The sequence below is a fragment of the Xyrauchen texanus genome, chromosome 3, assembly GCF_025860055.1.
Source record: "Xyrauchen texanus isolate HMW12.3.18 chromosome 3, RBS_HiC_50CHRs, whole genome shotgun sequence".
Classification (NCBI taxonomy): Eukaryota; Metazoa; Chordata; class Actinopteri; order Cypriniformes; family Catostomidae; genus Xyrauchen; species Xyrauchen texanus.
In genome coordinates, this window is record NC_068278.1 from 36,914,732 (window position 1) to 36,930,743 (window position 16,012).

A 16,012-nucleotide genomic window follows, 5' to 3' on the forward strand; every position below is an offset into this window, starting at 1 on the left:
GATTAGATGTTCATCAAAATATGCAATTATTAAAGCAAAAGTAATCAAATAGTAATCAGATTAGATCTGTTTGGATTTAGATATGACATAAAAAGGGTTATCTAAAAGATTATGTTGTTGATTACAATTTAAATTGTGTAATTTGTAATCAGTACCAGATTACATTTCAGAAGTAATCTACCCAGCACTGTATGTGAAAATACCATTATCTGCAGTCATTCACAAGCAGCTGATACGTTGTACTTAACGAAGACCTTCTTCATTGCTGGCAAATATGGAAATCATTTCTGTATTTTTTCCCAACCCTCACAACCACTTTAACCTTTCAAACTATGCACTCTATCTACTATCTTTGAGTATGACTGGAAATTTGATTAATTTATTAAGTTGCTACCATTTAAAGTGAAAAATATAAATCTGCAATAATAATGTTTAGTGACATATTGAGATCTTTGCTTATGTCATATAAAAGTGCATATTGTGTGTACTAGAAAGTGTTGTGTTAGGTGTTCAGCAACAAATCATTCAAGTCCAAAAGATGCTAAATAAAAGTTTTATTTAGTATTCATTCAACATTTTCGAAGAAGCTTTTGAAAGTGTTTCACTCAGCTACCTCTTTAACCTGAAAACAAAATTTGAAATTGAACAAATATATAATTAGTATAAATTTAAAGATAAAATTGAGATATTAAACAAAATGTTTAAAGCTGTGGCAAGTATGGTTTTAAATATCTTATAAAGTAAATCCTTCAGTAAGAATTAGAACTGATATTATCATATAAATTACCTTTCCAGCATCACGGCTCTTGACTCTGAGCTTGTTGACCTGAGATTCAGCAATGTCAGCGCGCTCCTCAGCCTCCTCCAGCTCATGCTGTGACTTCCTCAATTTGGACAGATGAGTGTTGGCTTGTTCATCCTGCAACGTCAAATATATAGGTATACAAGGCACAAACAATGTGAAATGTGGCCTTTATCGTTTTCAAATTAGATACTCACAGCTTCTTCAGCCTGCCTCTTGTAAGCCTTGACCTTCAGCTGAAGCTTGTCAACAAGGTCTTGCAGTCTGGTGATGTTCTTCTTATCCTCCTCAGTCTGAAGGTAATAAACATAAATTAGACTAGAATATACTAAGAAAAATGTTGTCTGAAATTGTATAAAATTTTCTGTACCTGGTAGGTGAGCTCCTTCACTCTCCTTTCATATTTGCGAACACCTTTAACAGCATCAATTCCTCGTCTCTGTTCTGCCTCAACTTCAGTCTCAAGCTCACGGACCTTAATTATAGATATTATTAAACTAATTTCACTCAAAAAAATTTGGTTTACACTATCAAACACAAAATAAGCAGTATTATAGTATGACACACTTCACAGCACCCATATCAAGATAATGAACACTGAAATAAAGGCAAGCATACTCTTGACTCCAGTTTCTGGAGTTGTTTCTTTCCTCCCTTCATGGCCAGATTCTCAGCCTCATCCAGACGGTGCTGCAGGTCCTTCACAGTGACTTCCAGATTTTTCTTCATCCTCTCAAGGTGAGCACTGGTGTCCTGCTCCTTTTTGAGCTCTTCTGCCATCATTGCAGCCTTTTGGAATTCATAAATTCCACAAATTTGCATTAGGTCTAAATATTTAAGTGTGCAGATTCTTGAGGAGCTCCTTGAATTTTCAGTTACTCACATCAGTGATGGCCTTCTTGGCCTTCTCCTCTGCGTTTCTGGCTTCCTGTACAGTGTCATCAACTTCACTCTGGATTTGAACAAGGTCAGCTTCAAGCTTCTTCTTGGTGTTCATTAGACTTGTGTTCTACAAAATGGATAAGATAATTACATTTCTTTTATAACAACACTTTCAATTACCATAATTTAAATCTACAAAAACAACAGCAACTATATGCTTTTACCTGAGAGTGCAGGAGTCCAACACGCTCACTGACATCCACCAGCTCTTGTTCAGCCACTTTGCGGCCTCTCTCTGTCTGCTCCAGAGCTGCTCTTAGCTCCTCAATCTCAGCCTGCATCAGACTGTTTCTGCGCTCCACCATGGCCACCTGCTCCTTCATGTCTTCCTGTCCTCTCAGGGCATCATCAAGGTGTAGTTGAGCATCCTGTTACATACAATTTTTGAAGGCTCCCTGATTAGTTTTTTGCTTTTCATTTTTGTGTAGCATACTCATTTACACACTTATACAAACTGAAAGCCAGAGAGTGGTCACATACCTTGAGTTGTCCCTGAACATTCCTCAGCTGTTTCTGGGCCTCAGCAGCCTGGCGATTGGAATGGCTCAGCTGAATCTCCATCTCATTAAGATCTCCCTCCATCTTCTTCTTGATTCTCAGGGCATCATTCCTGCTCCTGACCTCAGAGTCAAGAGTGCTCTGCATGGACTCAATAACTCTCTGGCTGTTTCTCTTGATCTGTTCCATCTCCTCATCCTTCTCTGCAAGCTTCCTGTCGATCTCACTCTTGACCTGGTTTAGCTCAAGTTGGACACGAAGGATCTTAGATTCCTCATGCTCCAGGGTGCCCTATAAAGATGAAAAATAATTTTGTAATTTCATAATGAAAACAATCATTAACAGGACAGGATAGTTTAAAAAAAATTTTACAACAAAATAATACATATTAATCTTCAATACATTTATCTTCAGATACTCACTTCAGCCTCCTCCAAGGCGGTCTGAATCTCAGACTTCTCAGTCTCAACAGCCTTCTTGGCCTTTTCCAGCTCATGAATGCTTTTACCAGTCTCACCTATCTGCTCTGTCAGATCCGAGATCTCCTCTACAGAAGAGAAAGAAAATAGTATCAGTATATTATAAACAGTTTACAGTTTATTCAATTCCCATTACTGATTTAACACTAAGAGTGTTGAAGTTAATAAATAATTCAACAAATGTGGTCTTACGCTGCAGGTTCTTGTTTTCTCTCTTGAGAGTCTCCAGCTGATCCAGACTCTCCTCATAGGAGTTCTTCATCTTGAACAGCTCAGTGCTGAGTGAGCGTGCCTCTTTCTGGGCACCTTCCAGCTCTGCCTGACCTTCCTCATACTTCTGCTTCCATTCTGCCAGGACCTTGGGTAGAGAAATTTCAAATTCAGCTAAAAATATTATTACTTAATTTGAGAGGAATTAGCATATCACAGAAGCAGTCAAATTGTTTACCTTGTCAAAGTTCCTCTGCTTCTTGTCAAGGTTGGCAGCCAAGCCATTGGCTCTCTCCACATCAATCATGAGGTCCTCCACTTCACCCTGGAGTCTCTGTTTGGTCTTCTCCAGAGAGGCACATTTTGAGTTTACTGCCTCAATTTGTTCCTCTGCCTCTTGCAGACGCTGAGCCAGCTTCTTCCTGTTGTGAATTTGTCAACATTAATCTTATGATGCAAACATTTTCACATATTAACAAGTGTTTATAAGCTCCTCTGATGTTCATACTTGGACTCTTCTAGCTCCTCTGTGCGCTGGATGGCATCAGTTTCATATTTGGATCTCCACTGAGCAACCTCACTGTTGGCCTTAGACATTCCCCGCTGCAGCTCAGCCTTTGCCTCCTGCTCTTCCTCAAATTGCTCACGGAGCAGGTCACAGTCATGACGGGCTGATTGCACAGCATGAGCCAGAGCATTCTTGGCCTAGGATGCAATGTCATGCTATTAGCTTTACCCTGCACAGGCAAATATGTGGTCACAATAATTTTGCTGTAATACCTTAACTTCCTCTTCAATATGTCTCTTAAGCTCCTCAGTTTGTTGAGTGAAAGCTTGTTTTCCTCTGGTGAGCTGAGCAACTAGAGCCTCCTTCTCTTCTAACTGACGGCCAAACTCACCTGTTGGTGAGAAAGTATTTTACTAATCAGTATGTTTGTTTATAATAAGCCTATGTTAGAAACATAAATTCAATTCAGAATTATTTTAATACACTATACTTAATAATTCTCAACATACTAATAATTTGATAATAATTTTCATCTCTTACCATTTTCAGTTTGAAGTCTTGCTCTTTGAGCACTGAGGTCATTTAACTGGCGAAGATTCTCATCACTCTTGGACTTAATTTCACTGAGTTGGTCCTCAAGTGTGCGGCACATCTTCTCTAGATTGGACTGCAAATACAAAGTTTTTAGATATTCAAAAAATCCTACACAATTGATTCATTTCTTTAGAAACACAATTCTCAACCTTTGCTTTGGCAACAGCCTCCATGTTGCTTGAGAGATCATCAATCTCCATTTTGTATTCACTCTTCTCCTTCTCAAGCTTCTGCTTGATGCGCTGGAGGTTGTCGACTTGCTCTCCCAGCTCAGCCACACTGTCGGCCTGCTTCTTGCGGAGGGCAGCAGCAGTGGCTTCATGCTGGAGGGTGGCCTCTTCAAGATCACGACGTAGCTTCTGAAATTCAGCCTCACGCTTCTTATTCATCTCAATCTGAGCAGAAGTTGCTCCTCCAGCCTCCTCAAGTCTCTCACTGATCTCCTCAAGTTCCCTGGAAAGATCAGCTCTCTGCTTCTCCACCTTTGCACGAGCAGCACGCTCAGCCTCAATCTCTTCCTCCAGTTCTTCAACGCGAGCCTACAGGGGCAAGTAATTAGTTAATTTCTGATCTTATTTTTTTAAACAAATAACAATGTAACAAAAACAAAATAACAAAAAATTCCAAATACCTGAAGCTCCTTGATCTTCTTCTGGAGTTGAGCTCCAAGAGATTGCTCATCCTCAATCTTGCTCAGGAGCTGGCTTATTTCAAAGTCTTTCCTGTGGGAGTTCAACAGTAACTTGTGTATATAACAATAACATACATAAACAACATACCACAAACATAGCAATAGAAATTCTAATAATTTGATGTTTTAAAATACTTCTTAAGTTTCTCATCTGATTGCTGCTTGTCATTCTCCAGGTCCATAGTGGTCTCAAGGGCCAATTTAAGGTCTCCTTCAAGCTTTCTTTTGGCTCTCTCAAGATCCATGCGGAGCTTTTTCTCTTGTTCAAGGGAACCCTCAAGCTATGGGGAAACAATGTATAAATGTTTATATATTGTAAAAAAAAAAATGGTACAAAAATGTACATTAAATGAATTAAGGACAAGTTGAAACAGTAACTCACATCATCAACTTGTTGCTCAAGTTTTGTCTTAGCTTTGGTCAGGGTGTTGACTTTGTCCTCCTCTGCCTGGAGATCATCCAGAGTCTGCTGATGTGCCTCTTGGAGGGCTTTCTTCTCCTTTGTAAGCTTGGCAAGGCTCTCATCCTGTCCTGCCATTTCCTCGGTCAGGTTCTTGACCTGTGTGATATTGGATAAGTTACTTCCTTTTGTCCTAATTAATTTTCTTTAAAAAAATATTAGGTAACAATAGAAATGAAATAATATACTGTATTAAACCAAATCAAACTCAAACCTTATTTTCAGTGGCATGTTTCTCCTTTTCCACCTTAGCCAAGGTGAGCTCTAGGTCATCAATGTCCTTCTTCAGCTCAGAGCACTCATCCTCCAGTTTCCTCTTCTTGGCTGTGAGTTCAGCATTGATTTCCTCCTCATCCTCCAGTCTCTCAGTTGTCTCTTTGAGTTTAGCTTCAAGCTGGATTTTGTTCTTGATCAGACCCTCACACCTCTCCTCAGCATCTGAGAGATTCTCACCTTCCTGACAGGAAAAAGTATTTGACATATTATGGTAAAAAATGTATATAATTTTTAAATGGAACCACATTTCAATAAATTAATAAGTGCATACTCACAGAGGCTATTTGAAGCTGCAGATCATTCTTCTCTTGCAGCAGTGAAACCATCTTCTCCTCAAGCTCCTTCTTTTTGGCTTCAGCCTTGGCAAGATTTTCTTTGCATTTTGTAAAATCCTCTTTCATGTTTGACAGCTCCTTCTCAGTCTCAGCACTCTTCAGCAGAGGCTTAATCTTGTAGTAAACCTTCATCCATGGCCAGTGTTTGACATTCATGAATGAGCGGATGTTGTATTGAATGGTGTAAATGGACTCCCTGTGAATAATTGGTGATTAAATGTCACAAATATCATTAAGTATAACACGGCTCACTGAAATACTTAATTATGATTGGCCAATGGCATGATCTAGCTCTAATATTTCTCAGAAACAATTGCACATCCAAGCCCTATTCACAGGCAGCGACTTTATCGCTTGATGCTAGTCATTGTACTGTAAGTCACTAGTGGGCAATTCTACTGCTGCTGCTCTAACGTTATTGGCTAGTTCTCGTATCACTCTGCGATCTCTACAAGTAAGCTTATAAAATAATTTCAACTTAATTTAACGTTTAATGTACAATTATTTATTTATTTTGTAACAAGTGTTGTAATTAGCTGTATAATGAGCAGTCAGACAGTTATTTTCTCAAAATAAATACCAACAGAACTCTGATTTTAGCTGTTCAGCAATTTCATTCTTAATATTCTAACTTAATTTCAATGAAAATCTATATTTTATGTCCATTTATTTATTTATTTGGTGGCAAGTAGCTGTGTAATAATTTGTGCGGGATAATATACAGTCAGTCGCTGATTGTCGCAAAAAATAAGACCACTCCATTTTGCACTGAGGTCCTGATTCCCCTGTCTGGTTTATTTTGTGATAATGACCAGATGACCATACATTATCCCTTATATAACTCACCTCCTCTCCGTCATCTTCACATACTCCCTCCTCATCAGGTAACCACGGCAGAGAGCCTGAGTCATTGTGACCAGAGCAGCCAGTTTCTCATCACGCATCTCCTCAAGAACACCCAGAAGACCAGCTTTGAAAAACACCTGAATTCATGCACAACAATGAAGAGTTTGTTAAAATTATAGCTGAAACATACAGCATGGTTATTGAATCTTTGAATTGTTGTAATGCAGAATATGAACCTTTGTGTGCCCAAATCTATACTCTTCATGATCAATATCAATGGATCCCAGGAGTTTCTCAGAGGCCTTCTTGTTGTCCATAAACTGTCCCTCAGGGATTACACCGGCATTCAGCACCTTGTATCTGTGAAAGATTTTTTTTTAATGCTTTACATTGAGATAACCCTCCGACAGGAAGTAGTATTTTTATGCATTTCTATTTACCTCTGTTTGAAGTCTCCATAGAGGATTCTGCTGGGGAAGCCCTTTCTACAAATTCTGATACCCTCCAATACACCGTTACATCTCAGCTGGTGGATAACCAGGAAGTTCTCCATGAGACCTATAAAACAGTTTATATCAAGAGTTGTGAATATAAACAATTCACATAAAAAAATCTAAAAGTCCTTCATTACTTCACCTGGAGTCTTGGACTCATTGGGAATTAGACAACGCACAAAGTGAGGATGAGTGCTCCTCAAGTTGGTCATGAGCTTCCCCAAGTTCTCCTGTGGAAGACAAAAAGGAGTTCTATCTCTTTTCAAATACAGCAGTATTGTCTTTATATCAGATTCAAATCCTTTGTACATACCCTGAACTGGGAGGACACAGTCTGCATGGAGCCACCCTTCTTCTTGCCTCCCTTCTTGGTAGTGTCTTTACAAACATTAAAATTATAAGGAAAATTGTCCATTCAAATTAGCTAATTGAATCATTCTCTATTTTTAATATGCACTTGTAATGTATAAAATTACCCTCAACAACAGGTGGGTAGAGAGTAGCCAGAAGTTTGACAGAAGATTTCTGGTACAACTGTAAAACAGACTCATTCAGTGGATCCTTGTTCTTGTCCAACCAGCCAGTGACATTGTAGTCCACAGTTCCAGCATAGTGAACCAAAGAGAAGTGGGCCTCAGCTTTGCCTTTGGCAGGCTTTGGTTTCTGGAAGGCTTGGTTTTTGCCAAGGTGCTGATCATACAGCTTGTTCTTGAAGGAAGCGTCTGAAGCCTTGGGGAACATGCACTCCTCTTCAAGAATGGAGAAGATACCCATGGGCTATTGTAAATGAAAGAGGAGTATTACTATATGTTTTACATGTTAAGAAATGTAAATGATAAAAATGTAGAAATAAGCTAGTAAAACCTTCTCAATGAGCTCAATGCAAGAAGCCAAGTCCATGCCAAAGTCAATGAATGCCCAAACAATGCCCTCCTTCTTGTACTCCTCTTGTTCCAGCACAAACATATGGTGGTTGAAGAACTGTTGCAGTTTTTCATTGGTGAAATTGATGCACAGCTGCTCCATGCTGTTATACTGGGGTGGGGGGGTTAATTGAGAGAGAAACATTTACTGAACACTGAATTTGACTGACTTTCAACTTTCATTAAATTGGATAAAAGAATAATTCTTACATCAAAGATCTCAAAGCCAGCAATATCCAGCACACCAATGTAAAACTGACTGGACTGTTTTGTGTCCAACATCTGGTTGATACGAACGACCATCCACAAGAACATCCTCTCATAGATAGATTTGGCTAAAGCACTAACAGAGTTGTACACCTGTGGATAAAATACTGTCACTTCTTCTTTTGCAATAATAGTCAGATTTACTCATAATTTTTAGGTCTAACACATACTTAGCTGGATATACTGTATGTTACTACATACCTGTGGCACGGTTTGACCTTTGGTCACGTACTCATTTCCGACCTTCACTCTGGGGTAGCACAAAGCCTTCAGCATATCAGCAGAGTTCAAGCCCAGAAGGTAGGCGACTTTGTCAGCCTCTGCAATTTTTAGTTCAACATTTTAAATGTCATCCCATTTATTGGCCTGAAAACTAGGAACTACTCTTTCCTATTTGCAAATAGAAAATGATCTTTCAATCAAACCATTCTTAAATGGGATTACACATTAATCAATTTATTCTCACCCTCATTTCCATCAGGCTCAGCCTGCTCCTCACGCTGCTTCTGCTTGAACTTCATGTTACCATGATGCAGAACAGCTCCAGTAAACTTGTAGATGCCCATCTTCTCCTCATTAGTAAAGCCCAGAATGTCAATAGCAGTCTGGAAATAAAAAAGCAGTTAGATCTGACATATTTACATGGAATACTGTATGTCAATAATCGTATTAGCAATTACTCACATCAGTTGCAACCAGCTCCTCTTTATCATCAATGCTTGCCACAGTGATATGACCCTGACTGCACATGGGGAAGTCATAGGGGTTGGTGGTAATGAGTGTCATTTCTGTAAAATACACAGAGCATTTATGAAAAAGTATTTAACAATATTATTTTCCATAAAAAAAATGGCTTTGAATGAAATGTGTCCACCTACCAATCAGCTCAGGTTTATGGTTGGTCATCATCTGGTAGAAGATGTGGTAGCCTCTCTCATCAGAAAGTTGGAATGTCACTCTAGACTTCTCCAGTAGATCTGTTGAGAGAATGTAAGAAAGTCATGTTCTGAAGAGTGATAGACAGAGAAACATATACAGATTGATAAAGTAAAAGCACGTCCACCTACATGTCTCAATATCAGCACGTGCTAGTTTTCCAGTTGAGCCAAAGTGAATTCTGATGAATTTACCCTGTTTAAAACAAAATAATATTGTTGTTACAGTGCAACAGAAAAATCCAACAAAACTGGCCAAGTGCTCTGTTTAAATAAAAAAGGTGAACTTACAAAACGAGAAGAGTTGTCATTTCTCACAGTCTTGGCATTACCATAAGCCTCAAGTAGAGGGTTGGCGGCAATGATCTGGTCTTCAAGAGATCCCTGTATCGTGTGAAGTGTTTTAATGTATTTTTCCCTTCATGTCTAAATTTAGTCAGGATTTTTATTTATTTATTTGTGTTTTAAAAATGATATAGGTACAAATATTTTACAAAAGGTACAGTTTTTTTACTAATTCAGCTGGCAATTTTCAATATAATAGTCATATATTATGTAAGACAACTGCAATTCTTAATAATTATTTTATATTTTTTACATACATAGATATAAACATAGTTTTATACCTTCATTTTGCCGGGAGCTTGATCTTTCTTCTTGTCACCACCCGCCACTGCAACTGTGGCAAAGTACTGAATAACACGTTTCGTGTTCACAGTCTTTCCAGCACCAGATTCTCCACTGGTTTATGAGAGATTATAAGACAGAAGATGATCAGACATGTGCAATTTTCCATGAGAAAGAAATATTAATGTTCTTTACATCTTATAACAGTAGATACATACGTAATCAGGACAGACTGGTTCTCTCTGTCTGTAAATTCAAAAGTAATCATTTGAAATAGTTGTTTTATAAAAACAAAAATGCAGAATTACACAAATCAAAATAATTTGTATAAAATTAAGATTTTACCAGTTTGCATGAACTGATAGGCATTGTCAGAGACAGAGAAGATGTGGGGTGGGGCCTCCATACGCTTTTTGCCTCTGTAGGCAGACACCACTTCTGCATCATACACTGGGAGCCACTTGTAGGGGTTCACAGTAGCACAGAACAGTCCAGAGTAGGTCTGAGTTTGAGCAGAGAAGAGGTCAGATTACAGCATCACAGTCAAAATGAATTTGAAATTATTATTATTATTTTTTACTTACGTAGATCATCCATGCTGCATAACGCTCTTTGAGGTTATAAAGCACAGAAGCTTCATTGAGATGGGTCATCATGGCCATGTCCTCAATCTTGTCATACTTGGGAGGATTCATTGGGAAGACATCATCCTCCTTAGCAACTCTCTCCTATAAATGTCATCCAGCATATATTAGATTTACCAGTGAAAATGGCAATGAGTAATGTATTGAGCATCTTGTTTACATGCAATATGTTAAATGTACCTCCTTAGTGTCAAGCACAATAACGGTGACTTTGCCACCATCTTTGCTCTTGATTGTTCCTTTGACATACAACTCTTTGGTATCAACCACATAGCAAGCAGACTTAGCATCAAAGGGCTTGCTCTGAGCCTCAATTCTCTCCTTCTCAGGCTTGCGTAGATATATGGCAGCCTTGCCATAAACGGCCATCTCCGCGTCCGTACTCATGGTGCCGGCTTACTGGAAAACGTAAAGGGAAATTGTATTGTGTGGAAATAATAACATAAAAAAATGCAACATTACACCATTAAACCAAGCCCAATATTAACAAAGTGATTTGCAATTTTGTACCTATATTTTCATCTAAAAAACTATACTAAATTAACAATAAATTAAAAAAATTCTATTTAGATTCAAAACAAGTCTGATAGCAATGATACAATTCTGATCAACTCTGCAACCAAGACGTTCTATCTCTGTACTCTATCTAATGCCCCCAAAACAGTATGAAATTATCTACAAAGCACAACTATAGTTTATTTTTCCATGTGTGTGACAACATTTTCTGAGCAAACAACTTAACCGTCGTATAAAAAACAAAGACTCACTTGACATAGAATAAGCTACATAAACATTAACACAGATGTCAATACACCAACTAATCCAACACTCATTACATTAAAGTAGGAACATCCACCTACCTTCCCTCTTTTTGAGACCAGATTCAATTTCCTGCAAAATAACACAGTTAAACATCCATGATTACCCAATTGATGAATTTAGTAAAAACAGAGCATTTTTTATTGATACTGCTTCATTACAAACTAAACAGGATCCTATATGTATTATTAGTTTATCCTGTTTTGCTTCTGCTGCAGGTTTGAAGTGGTTAACATCAATATTGCCAAGTGTATGCCAACATCCATGCAAATCAACTTACCACCAGCTGGAGCACCTTCAGTCTTCTAATGGGCTGATCATACTGACCTCTCTTATATTAAGATTTACTCGCACACTAAGCAGATACTAAATATGGACAGGCATTAGAGTTTTAATTACTGTGTGTAGAAGCTGTCCATTTACAGTTAAGAATGGATGTAGAGCCTTATTAGAAACCAGTTCCAGACATAAGGAATAATGAAGTTGTATCAAATGTAATAGAGATATCAGGTTGAATCATATTCAGTGGAATGTTACATTTTATATGGGTCTTATAACATATTTATAAGGGAATACCATGGATTGTATGCACATTTTCATTTTCAGCTGGAACCTGAATAACAAAATTATGTAAAACATTACGAATACTCTTTATGATTCTCCTATTTTTCATAACAACCATATCTTTCATCAAAACAGATACATACAGAGCTGACCACTGTATATTTGTTTTATAGCATTTCTATTTACGACATGGCATGCTGATGTGTTATAACTGGGCATTTCGCCACAGGGGGTGGGAGTTGAATCATGATCACACATGCTGATTCATTGTGAGTTAATGGATAAATGATCTGTATGGCTTGTCAACACTGTCGTGTGCAAACGTTAAAATCGTTTCATTCACAATTATTGATTAAACTGTGCATTTGATAAAATATGCGGTTGATGTTTTTTCTTCATTAATCGTTTTGCTTAAGATTTGTTAGTCATTGACTGTTTTGTAAACAAATGACTATCTCAATTATTATAATTGTTAAGAAATTCGAGAAATTTATAAAGTTGGGTTGATGTCAGCGATATAAAGGGTGTGTGTACCCCTTCTTTTCTTGTTTATGTTCTTTCACCCTGTTTTTCTCCCTCTCCCAGCTCACACTAGAGCAAGATGAAAAGTTGGTCATGCCACTGTGGTGCCAGTGGTGTAGTAGTGACTGAAGAGTTGGGCAAAACAATAAAAAAAATGTATACTACACACTTTCTCAAAAAGTCATATATTTACACTAATATAGATTTAAGAAAATTATATTTTTCAATACATAAACACATAATATTAACAATATATGGTTAGTTGTAGGCATAGTCTGTTTTACTCTGACATACATTTTGTGATAGACAGTTGTTTGCTGGCATTACACTACTAAAGCTTGATATTAAATATGTATTTAAATAAATAGGTTTGATTAACTGTTCTTTTAACAGTACATTAACAGGATTTATACTTTAATTAATAAACTAATACATACATAAACGTATACACAGTAAACTGTTAAGCATTGTGTATGTATAACTGAGAATCAGAATCAGAGTTTTATTGCCAAGTATGCATACACATACAAGGAATTTGTCTTTGTGACAGTGTGACAGTTAGTGTGTCCAGTGCTCAACAATACAAAACAGCAACAAGACATAGATAATAATAAAACATTATTAAAAATGTAATAGAAAATAATGTATAGAATACACAATAAGACGAGATATAATATATATATATATATATATATATATATATATATATATATATATATATATATATATATATATATATATATATATTTAAGCAGTATCACACGAGCAAGAGTGCGATATGGCCCTACATCAGCACCTTTGTGATTCGGCCGCAGATGATTGCGATTGAGATATTGCTTAAATACAACTATTCAATGAACAAGTAAATATAAAATAATTAGGAAAAACTGATTAAGGCCATAAAAACGCATTTGTACATTGAACTACTTTCTTACGAGACTAATCAGAATCTGCCATTGCTAGTTTTTTAATTTCTGTACACTTAAATAATTAATATTCAATAATAATAATCACAATTCACTCAACTGTGCTGTGGCATCACCTTTTTCTTATTCCTTTTTCCAATTCCCACTACTTAGTAGGTCCTCGTGGTGGCACGGTTACTCACCTCAATCCGGGCGGCAGATGACAAGTCTCAGTTGCCCCCGCTTCTAAGACCGCCAATCTGCGCATCTTATCACATGGCTCATTGTCCATGACACTACGACACTACGAAGACTCCGCATGTGGAGGCTCATGTTACTCTCCGCGATCCATACACAACTTACCATGTGCCCCATTGAGAGTGAGAACCACTAGTTGCAACCATGAGGAGGTTACCCCATGTGACTCTACCCTCCCTAGCAACCGGACCAATTTGGTTGCTTAGGAGACCTGGCTGGAGTCACTCATCACCTTTTACTCACTAGCATAATTAAAAGTTATGGTTCAAAATTCTCTTTGGTGTTCTGGTGGTATCATAAATAATTTTAGGTGGGCATACGGAAAATCCTTTGATAAATAGGTGGGCATACGGCGTATGCCTGCGATTGCCCAACTACACTACTGCCAATGACTTGAGCCAACATCTCTCGCCAATTGATTTGCCAGTGCAGCGGGGGCCCTTTCCAATGGCCCGTGGCTGCGTGCCCATTGCAAACGGCACCCCAACCCTGCTTGGAGGCGTCTGTGTTGACCAGAACGCGTCGGGACACCTGCTGCAAGGGGACTTCTGCCCGTTAAAAACATGCCGTGGCGCCATGCTCGTCTCGGGACTCGAGTCTGGAGCTAGTGCTTAAGCGGTCTCATATGTATCAACCTGAGCAGCGCGACCACCACGGAGGATGCCATATGCCCCAGGAGCTTCTGGAAATGTTTTAGAGGGGCCGCCGTGCCTGGCCTGAACAAGGTGAGGCATTCCAGCACTGACTGCGCATGCTAGTTGGTCAAGCGTGCTATCATTGTGACTGAGTCTAACTCCATGCCGAGAAAAGAGATGCTCTGAACCGGGGCGAGCTTGCTCTTTTCCCAGTTGACCTGAAGCCATAAGCGGCTGAGGTGTCTGAGCACCTGGTCCCTGTGGACGCACAGAGCCAGTTGACGAGGTAGTTGAGTATGCAAACGTCTGCTACCCGAAGCGGGGCAAGGGCTGCCTCTGCAACCTTCGTAAACATGCCGAAGGGGCGCTCGTCGCTGGGGCTGAGAACTGGGCCCAGGTTGAGGCATAGCTGCACGTTTTCTGGAAGCCGCAGGAGGACGCCCTCTGCGGGCAGACGGAGCATGGCCCGTGCTGGTGGCACGGCGGGGCATGATATGAGAGATGGCCTCCATCTGATTCTTCATCGCTGAGAACTGCTGAAAGAAATCCACGAAGGTGTCGCCGAAGAGACCGAACTGGGAGACGCGTTGAGGAAGCGTGCTTCCACGTCCACATCTCGACCAGGTTCAGCCACAGATGCCTTTCCTGAACCATGAGGGTGGCCATCACCTGCCCGAGTGTCCGCGCTGTGACCTTCGTTGCCCTGAGGGTGAGGTCGGTTGCTGAGCGAAGGGTCAGGACGGCCAGGTGGCAGCGTTTTCGGGACACAGGTGGATCGCAACCGCTCTGTCCACCTGGGGGACTGCTGAGTATCCGTGGGCCGCTCCGCCGTCGAGGGTAGTGAGAGTGGATGAACGAGGGGGTCGAATATGGGCAGTAAAAGCTGCCCTCCATGACCTAGTCAGCTCATCATGCACTTCCGGGATGAAAGGAACCGGGGGGGGGTGTGGCTGTGAGCGGCGCGCAGACCCGAGGAGCAAATCATCCAGCCGTGAAGGCTGTGGGGAGGATGGAGGGTTCCAGTCCAACCCCACGCTGATGGCCATCTGGGCCTCAGCCTCTGACTGGACGTGCTGACCCGAGGGTGGCAGCTCAGTAGAGTCTTCCGCGTCAGACGCCAGAACACTCTCCAATGCAGCGGCGAGCTCATCATCCAGCTCAGGGGGCTCAAGAGGATAGGCAGACTGGCTAGGTGGTTAGCCACTGTCACCCTGAGCCCGGGCGGTAGTCAACGAGCATGTCGGGCGGCAGGTGGTTCGTGGAGATGTACCCGGCGAAACCGAGCCAGCTGCCATCCCCAAATTGCCTCCATCGCCAGCTGGGTCTACAGTATCTAGAAGTCTTATATATGATCTCCTGGCTGATCCATAAATGATGCTTCCATGGTCCAGATTTGAGCAAATCAAGGTTCAGTACAGATTCAAAAGAGTTAAACTGTCTGCTCCCCATTTGGTTTTGGATTAAACCTTTAAGACATTCATAGCTTTAAAATATTTATATTTTTATATAGGGATAAAAAACAGCTTACTATAAATTTTGATACCAAGGAACCTGTTCTCTTTAACGTCTTTGATGGGGATTCTGTCCATAATCAACTCTGAAATGAACGGAGCTGACAAAAATGCATACAGACAGTTTTTGTTTGTGAGAACTTGAAACCATTCTGAGCTCACCAGGAGTGCATTTTGTTTATCCTCAGTTGGATTTTTCGCTCGATAGTATGCTTCTGTAGCAAATACAGGTGTCGTCTACATATAAACTACAAGAACATCAGAACC

General features: G+C 39.8%; 1 protein-coding gene across 1 annotated transcript; it reads right to left on the minus strand.

Annotated features, from left to right (window-relative positions):
• Nucleotides 1-531: 531 nt before the first annotated feature.
• Nucleotides 532-11,657, minus strand: LOC127630231 (myosin heavy chain, fast skeletal muscle-like). The gene is made up of 41 exons (XM_052107708.1): nucleotides 11,631-11,657; nucleotides 11,392-11,422; nucleotides 10,712-10,930; nucleotides 10,472-10,615; nucleotides 10,233-10,389; nucleotides 10,106-10,133; nucleotides 9,887-10,001; nucleotides 9,552-9,644; nucleotides 9,393-9,456; nucleotides 9,204-9,302; nucleotides 9,010-9,113; nucleotides 8,792-8,930; nucleotides 8,527-8,645; nucleotides 8,269-8,418; nucleotides 8,000-8,170; nucleotides 7,612-7,912; nucleotides 7,449-7,513; nucleotides 7,278-7,365; nucleotides 7,082-7,199; nucleotides 6,878-7,001; nucleotides 6,642-6,778; nucleotides 5,736-5,991; nucleotides 5,399-5,641; nucleotides 5,107-5,283; nucleotides 4,860-5,005; nucleotides 4,665-4,755; nucleotides 4,183-4,572; nucleotides 3,980-4,106; nucleotides 3,712-3,830; nucleotides 3,440-3,636; nucleotides 3,170-3,353; nucleotides 2,914-3,079; nucleotides 2,665-2,789; nucleotides 2,225-2,533; nucleotides 1,909-2,112; nucleotides 1,686-1,811; nucleotides 1,421-1,591; nucleotides 1,173-1,277; nucleotides 1,000-1,095; nucleotides 788-919; nucleotides 532-622 (listed from the first exon to the last, which is right to left on the minus strand). The coding sequence occupies exons 3-41, from the start codon at nucleotides 10,916-10,918 to the stop codon at nucleotides 602-604; spliced, it is 5,808 nt and encodes a 1,935-aa protein (XP_051963668.1). The 5' UTR covers nucleotides 10,919-10,930; nucleotides 11,392-11,422; nucleotides 11,631-11,657; the 3' UTR covers nucleotides 532-601.
• Nucleotides 11,658-16,012: the final 4,355 nt, after the last annotated feature.